Consider the following 8,806-nt stretch of genomic DNA (forward strand, 5'->3'; position numbering starts at 1 on the left):
ATGATTGTAAGTTTCCTGAGGCCTCCCCAGTCCTGCAAAACTGTGAGTCAATTAAATCTCTTTCCTTTATAAATTACCCAGTGTCAGGCAGTTCTTCATAGGAGTGTGAGAATGGACTAATACAGAGGTATAGCATGAAGACATGAACTTCAAAGGTTGCAAAGGGTTAGAGGTTAGGGAGGAAAAAGGGATAATGATCTTCAATGGCAATGAGTGTAAGTGGACACTTACTCTTCCTCCAGATCATATAATATGAAAAGATACAAGGAATATAGTAAAGAAAACAGCCACCATTGACAAGGCTGCGGGGGAGAAGGTGTCCTGAGGGGAGAGAGTTTTAGTTAGAACAAAGAGAGGGAAGCATTTAAAAAAGAATTTTAGAAAATGGAATAAAGACCATGAGTTCCCAAGGGCACCCTTGGAAGGGTTTTGTGAGTAACAGCACAATGGGAAATTGGTTTGGATTAGGAAATGAGTAGAGTAGTATAGAGATGAAAATCTGAGCAATAAGGGATGGGTGGTTGATGGAATCAGGGACAAAGGTTATGATAGGGTTAGTGTTCATGACCTTCTATTGGAAAGTTGGGGCACTCTGCCAGGGAGTTCCTGCCTTGCTAGAGAAATCTATTTTAAACTATAAGTTCTATCAACATATTTTTAATTCATATGTCATTTTCAAACATTAGATGATTAGATCATTTGCACAGAACTGTTTGCTTAGTTAGGTAATCAAACAGCAATTTATTAACTTCCCATATTGCTATTGTATATTCAACCTGGGTAATTTGTATATACAGATAATAATTATTTCTAGCTCGTAAATTCTTAAAGCTGAAAGAAAAGAAACAAAAATACTATTTTGCCAGGTCCTTAGATAAGCTTTCAAGTCACAATGTTGTCATAGAGCACTTAAACAAATAAATCTATTCAAAAACAAATTATAACACTTTAAAAAGCACTCATACAAACAATGATGTTTAATATTCTTTAAGTTGGGTAGACAAATTATTCTACAGATGTGGCATTCATACTATCAACAATTTCTAAGATACTGTGCCTAAGGCTTGATTTCTCTTAAACCTATATGTGCAAATATGAGTTTGAGGTAGGCTCTGATTCATTTTGGTTTTTATTTCGGAATTGACTAAACATTTTAAAGCCACAAGGCCTATGAAGTTGCCAGATGGCTTTTTCATCTTCTGTGAATTTCCTCTTCTAAAAGTGAAATTTGTATTTTGCTTTATTCCACCTTCCCTTACTTCTTTGTGAACCCTAGTTCCTGCTGAGAGTCCCTACTCAATATGACATCGGGTAGAAATGCTTTTAAGAGTCAGGAATAAATAAACACTTCTAAACAGTGATTTTGAGTGTTATGTGATTCCTTTAGTAAGTTAACAAATAAGTAAAAGAAAGAGGGAAAAGAGAGGGAAATAGTGGAGGAAAAGTCTAACTAGAAAATATATAACTTAACTGATTGAGTTTAGTTAAATGCAAACTTAAATTTCATAGTAAGAAATCCATCAGTGTTTTAGTGACATTATAATCATAATTCAAATATTGCTTAGTTTAAATAATGGTTTTTGTTTGCTGTTTAGTTTCTATCACGGAATGAGCCTGTGTGCCTTTTTAAATAAATCTTACAGATTTATTTGGTATAAATATGTTTCCTTCTGGGAATAGAAGACCAAAGGAGAGTGGGGGAAAAGTGTTTCAAATTTATTAAAATATACATTTTCATACCAAGATATTCCTTTTCTCTCATTCTAAACCATCAGCCCAGAGGGAAGGGAAAAAGATAAACAGGAAGGCTGACTCCTGGAATTCTAGGAATTGTTGCTATTTTCTAGCATTTTCATACCAAAGTGATGGACTATAGGACTTCATTGCCAGAAATTTGTACTCTTCCCCAAGCTCGCTTTCTTTCTTTCTTTCTTTCCTTCTTTCTTTTCTTTTCTTTTCCTTCCTTCCTTCCTTCCTTCCTTCCTTCCTTCCTTCCTTCCTTCCTTCCTTCCTTCCTTCCTTTCTTTCTTTCTTTCTTTCTTTCTTTCTTTCTTTCTTTTTCTTTCTTTTTCTTTCTTTCTTTCTCTCTCTCTTTCTTCCTTCCTTCCTTCCTTCCTTCTTTCCTTCCTTTCCTTCCTTCCCTTCCTTCCTTCTTTCTCTCTCTCTTTCTTTCTTTCTCTCTCTCTCTCTCTTTCTTTCTTTCTTTCTTTCTTTCTTTCTTTCTTTCTTTCTTTCTTTCTTTCTTTCTTTCTTTCTTTCTTTCTTTCCTTCTTTTTCTTTCCTTCCTTCCTTCCTTCTTTTTCTTTCTTCCTTCCATCCCTCCCTCCCTCTTCCCTCCCTCCCTCTCTCCTTCCCTCCCCTCCCTCCTTCCTTCCTTCCTTCCTTCTTCCTTTCTCTCTCTTTTCTTTCTTTCCTTTTTCTTCCTTCCTCTCTCTCTCTCTGTCTCTCCCCTTTTCTCTCTTTATATATATGTATGTACATGTCTGTATATATGTTATATGTGTGTGTGTGTGTGCGCATATATGTGTATGTGTGAATCTAAGTTCTAGAATTTAGCTCAGAATTACAGGGTCATATAGAAACAAAAGGGACAGTTTCAAACTGAGTCCCCTGGAACTTTGAGGTTCTTTAGTGAAGTACAATAAAAGGAGGCCTAGTAGAAGATGCCTACTCATAATAATTTTTTTTACCTGTTTAAAAGTGAGATTTATTGGATTTCAGAACTTAAAAACTAAAGATGTCGTGTGCCTTGCCCACAGCCCACGTGGAAACTCAGCTTCCCTAGGCTCTCACCTCAGTGCTTTTTGTACCATGCCACTTCACTTCTTACCATAGACTTTAGTCTGTATATAAAAAATCCTTAATAAGCGGGACCACAATATCATTCTTTACTAGTAGCTGCCATTATTTAAGACACCATAAATTCTTATATGAATATTTAAAGCTTAATTTTTAAAAATTGACCTCGAGTTGGTTCTTTCTGCAATGGAGAGAAAGACTGGACTTCTCTTCAGTTCAAAGAAACTGAACTAGTCATTGAGACTACAGCTCATAGTCAAGCTTTAATGATTTTGTGAATTAAACTTCAATTTCTTGCCAGTAAAATGAGGTTAATAAAGCATCATATCTTCCTTACAAAAAATGAAGTTGGTCTTATAAGTGTCAAATAAAACAGTAACTGAAATAATGCATGGAATATATGTAGAAGTACTTTGCAAGCTGCAAATAAATATATGTAAGCTGCTTCTTATTACAATTAATTATTATAAAATAAGAAATATATAACTTATCTATGACCAAGTGCAAAAGTGGGCACTAATGGGTATTAATTCTGCACAAGAGGCACATTTAAAAGACTTCTTGTCTTTTTCATAAACATATTTTAATTCCAAATTTTCTGGCAATTTCTTTCTACCCTTCAGAATGTAAGTCTCCCCCACTAGACTGGCTTTCTGTGGACACAGATTGTTTCCGTAGATGTGGATCATAATCATCATTTGATCTTCTCTGACCTACAAATGTGAAAGTTTCATATAGTTCAACCTAATAATTTAGCTTTGTATTTCTAGAACAATGTCCAGCTCCAGGTAAAAGTTTTTTTAAAAATTGCTGTACTGAACTATTGAATGGAACTTGGAAATAAAGTTCCTTCCAAAATAACTGCTCTTCAACAGGGAGTAATAGGTAAATGTGTTAGAAGTGAGAGGAATCAAACTGCCAATGATTTATTCTTTTTTTTCCCTCCTAGGTTTCTGGGATAGGTATGTGCAAATAAAAAATTAAAACGAGAAGGAACTGTAACCTGATTACGAATTTGGGAAAAAGATTAATCAACACACAAAGGGAAAAGTAAACTGGTTGACAGCCCTCAGGAATCATGCCCTTTTGCCACAATATAATTAATATTTCCTGTGTGAAAAACAACTGGTCAAATGATGTCCGTGCTTCCCTGTACAGTTTAATGGTGCTCATAATTCTGACCACATTGGTCGGCAATCTGATAGTTATTGTTTCTATATCACACTTCAAGCAACTTCATACTCCGACAAATTGGCTCATTCATTCCATGGCCACTGTGGACTTTCTTCTAGGGTGTCTGGTCATGCCTTACAGCATGGTGAGATCTGCTGAGCGCTGTTGGTATTTTGGAGAAGTCTTCTGTAAAATCCACACCAGCACTGACATTATGCTGAGCTCAGCCTCCATTTTCCATCTGTCTTTCATCTCCATTGACCGCTACTATGCTGTGTGTGACCCATTGAGATATAAAGCCAAGATCAATATCTTGGTTATTTGTGTGATGATCTTCATTAGTTGGAGTGTCCCTGCTGTTTTTGCATTTGGGATGATCTTTCTGGAGCTAAACTTCAAAGGTGCTGAAGAGATATATTGCAAACATGTTCACTGCAGAGGAGGTTGCTCTGTGTTCTTTAGCAAAATATCTGGGGTACTGGCCTTTATGACTTCTTTTTACATACCTGGATCTATTATGTTATGTATCTATTACAGAATATATCTTATAGCTAAAGAGCAGGCAAGATCAATTAATGATGCCAATCAGAAGCTCCAAATTGGATTGGAAATGAAAAATGGAATTTCACAAAGCAAAGAAAGGAAAGCTGCGAAGACATTGGGGATTGTGATGGGAGTTTTCCTAATATGCTGGTGCCCTTTCTTTGTCTGTACAGTCATCGACCCTTTTCTTCACTACACTATTCCACCTACTTTGAACGATGTATTGATTTGGTTTGGCTACTTGAACTCTACATTTAATCCAATGGTTTATGCATTTTTCTATCCCTGGTTTAGAAAAGCACTGAAGATGATTCTGTTTGGTAAAATTTTCCAAAAAGATTCATCCAGGTGTAAATTATTTTTGGAATCGAGTTCATAGAATTATTATATTTTACTGTTTTGCAAATTGGTGATCATGTTTATGAACACAACATAACCCACCACATGCCCCAGTCACATGGATTTTTTAAATCAGTTACTTGAGTCAAAGCATGTTTGGTGAGTTAAATTATGATGCTTATAGGTAATTTCCTATTTGGGATATAGGAGGTATAATCTTTTCTATTCTTACCATGCATATCGGAACTTTGCAACTCCAGCATTTAAAGGCCTGCATTGTATATAACTTTTCCTGCCCTTAGAAGAACTGCCATGAGTTTGCTATGGTACCTTAGCTGTTCAGTGGTGGAAACTATAGGGCTGAATTTGAGGATGCAAATTAGAATGATTTTGTCATATCTGTGTACATGTCCTTGTCACATATGTGTATATGTCTTTTAGTAAAATCAACTAAAAGTACACACATTAAATGTTACTGCTAAATAAGTGTTGACGCATAATTTATTTATATTGTTAATATATATTCCAATCCTTAAATATCTTGAGTTTCATATTTTTAAAGTATGTTTTTCTGATTCTCATATGTCTGAGAAATTTGAAAAATGAAGGAAAATAAAATATGTACAAACCAAATGAAATTTTAAAAATGTTACTCACAGCATACTTCCTGGTAAGGATTATATCATCTAAAATTCTTTATTTTATATTAATATTTTTCCTTTTCAACTTTTATTTTGGAGTCAGGGGGTATGTGTGCACATTTGTTAACTAAATATAATGCATGCTGCTGAGGTTTGGGCTACGAGTAATCCCTTTTTGTGGCTGTATAATGTGACTTTGCACAGATGTACAAATATATTTTTAACCATTCCCTATTGTTAACAATTCCAGTTGTTTCTAACTTTTCTAAAAATAATATTAATTAAATGAAATTTCTGCTTTTTACCTGCTACTGAAGTCATGAAAATGTCTAGAAGGATTTTACCATGTCTTAAGGTCATATCTGGCATCATAGGGTTCAAAACACAGGCTATCTGGCATTAAACAAATTCACTTTGCTGGGCTCCACAGTACACAGAAAGAGAAGCAGCCATCCAGCAAAGTAGCTAAACATGAGGGCCAACAAGAGGTATAATCAGACTGGATATACCATGGCTATTTAGATGGCATATATAAAAATAAAAAAGAGGAACAAATAATGGTTTCAAATAAGATTCTCTAAAGGAAGTGGGCAAACATTCTAAATGACAAGCATTCATCAGCAATTGAGCTGATGAATACAAACTTCACATGGTCTGTTTCAGATTGAGTATCACCAGGGATTTGGATTTACCTTCGGCCCATGTATAACTTAGGGTAAGGCAGATGATTTTAAACATAACTGAATGCACACTGCTGCATATAAATTTCTGTTTACAAATCTGAGGATCTCCTGAGGATATGTTAAATCCTTCCAGAAATTATAGTCTGTTTCTGGAGTATATATTTTGTCTGAATGATCTGTATCAAGTTTTGCTCTAGTACATTTTAAAAACATTATGTTTTATGTTTTTAATTTAGTATACGCAAGACAAACTAAGTAGTGTCCCTAACCACTCTCAGTTTCAGAAGAGTTTTTTCACCTGTGAGACCAGTTTGACTTTTTTCACCTGTAAGACCAGTCTGTCAAATTTTAAAAAGGAAACAAGCATTTAGTGAGTTTTCTATACTTTGCAGTAATTTTATGTGCTTTTCTTCATTTCCTCCCATAATTCTTCTTAAGATTACTCTGAAGTGTTTTGTACTTTTCTGTATGTATGTTTTGCCTATTCTGAATTTTTTTCTAAAACCATTATGTTTTCTATGTAACCATTACTGCTGGTTTTATAATAAAGTTTATATTAGCTTTTCAGTTGACTCATTTGGGTTTTCATTATACAAATCATATTATCCTCAAACAAGGCTAAGTTTTATCTTCTTTCCAGTAATTATGATTCTGATTTATATTCCTTACTGTACTTTCACTAGTTAGAATTTGTGAATCAATATTGATAATGGTGATAATCTTTCTTACATTTACTTTAAAGTACTATTCAGGTTTTAGCATAGATTCCACATTTATCTTGGGACAAGTTCACGACTCAAATAATTTTACATTTTTTCACTCAGTACTAAAGCTCTTACAGTCTATCTTTATTGTTGGTTTTGTTTTTAATATTCATAATACGTAATAACTGACCCTCTCAGCACAACAGGAAGAAAGGTTTCCTTCGTCTTTCCATATTCCCAGCTTTGCTGTAGCTTCCCTTTCCTCATGCAGAGGTGTTTTTGTCTTTTAATTTTCCAGAGTCTATTTAACAACTGGAATCCAATTCACTTTTGAGATGTTTTTTATTCCAACTAGTTATAGTTCATTGGAACTGTAATAAAAAAATTGACCCCTGCCTCTCCCTTTAATTAAGCAGATGAGTAAATTACCCAACCTTGTATTTTCAGACCTTTCTCTAGAATTTGAATCTCTGACAAAGGGATAGAAACAGTGATTCTTAGCAGAATAATTAGCAGAAAACAATGAAATCATGTGGGTGTTCATTTTATCCAAGCAGTAAGATCATGAGCAGACTGCTCATGGTAATATCAAGATTTCTTTCTTCCCCAACTCCAGAACTACCCACCTGTTTGTTCATTTCCAAATTCAGTTATCCAGCATGGATTCCATGAGTCCCAGATAGCCTTCTAATTAATTCCCTTTGAGAATAACTTTTGGTTGCATCCACAGAAAGAACCTTAACTTGACATATAAGATTATAGCAAATACCAAGAAAGCAATTTCAATGCCACTCCTTCCCCAGGTCAAGATAACTTGCAATCAAAACCGTCTCAACTTCCACCCTCTTCTCAAAGAGGAATGTTCATATAAATTTCCACTCCAGATCAGTAAAAGAAGTGTTAGCAAGGAAGTTTGTTGGAACTGATTTAATAATGATAATAATAATGTCATCTTAAGAGATCAGTGAACTGGAATCCATCTTGATTTTGAAGTCAGTTCTTGAAGTCAATAATCCAATCTTTAGAGACTCATAAATATTTGCCAAAAAAGTAGTGCAAAGCAGATGAACTCCAATTCATTGTCGATTCTGATGAGCCACAGTTTCTCTTTAGTTCTCAATAAGAACTTGAACATTAAAGGTGTAAAGAAATATGCAGAATGATTTATGGTTCTAAATTTAGTAGATGATAAAGTGTACTGACAAAATTATTATTTAAGAGTTGAGATATGCACTCAGAAAATCTGGATGATGTAAGAATCAGATTGAGAGTTTTGTTTTTTGTCTTTTGCTTTTTTAAAAGATAAAGTACATATGCATTTTCCAAAGTGCTTTAATATAACTCATTGAGTACGTGGCCAGCTATAAGAAATATTGGAAGTAAACTTGACAGATCCTCACCACCTTCTCCACATCTCTTGTCCTTCTAAACCTCCTGCCCCAAGCCTTTAAGCTCCCAGTGAACTTAGGCTGCTCTAACATTCATTCCATTGAGGCTGGTTCTGTTCTGATTCACATTAGCTTCAGCATTTCCTTTGTTTCTTTCATTTTTCACAGGGGGAAGACATTATTGACTCACACAAATTAAAATGTTCTCAATATATTTATAAATTAAAGTGATGTAGGAGCTTAAAATTAGGCTACCCTCAATGATTTATCAATGGCAGGTATCCCTCTTTTTTAAAGTATACTTCTAGTTCTGGGATACATGTACCAGAACGTACGGAGTTTATTGCGTAGGTATACAGGTGTCATGGTGGTTTTGCTGCCATCAACCCGTCATCATTAGGTATTTCTCCTAATGCTCTCCCTCTCCTTGCCCCTTACCCACTGACAGGCCTCAGTGTGTGATGTTCTCCTCCCTGTGCCCATATGTTCCCACTGTTCAACTCACAGTTATGAATGAGAACATGCTCTGGTTTTCT

At 34.9% G+C, this 8,806-nt stretch overlaps 1 protein-coding gene across 1 annotated transcript; it reads left to right on the forward strand.

The window, feature by feature from the left end:
- Positions 1-2,757: 2,757 nt before the first annotated feature.
- Positions 2,758-8,589, forward strand: TAAR1 (trace amine associated receptor 1). Its single transcript, XM_021937851.2, has one exon. It carries the CDS (start codon positions 3,878-3,880, stop codon positions 4,892-4,894), a length of 1,017 nt encoding a protein of 338 aa, XP_021793543.1. The 5' UTR covers positions 2,758-3,877; the 3' UTR covers positions 4,895-8,589.
- Positions 8,590-8,806: the final 217 nt, after the last annotated feature.

Source organism: Papio anubis, chromosome 6 (genome assembly GCF_008728515.1).
Source record: "Papio anubis isolate 15944 chromosome 6, Panubis1.0, whole genome shotgun sequence".
NCBI classification, from domain to species: Eukaryota; Metazoa; Chordata; class Mammalia; order Primates; family Cercopithecidae; genus Papio; species Papio anubis.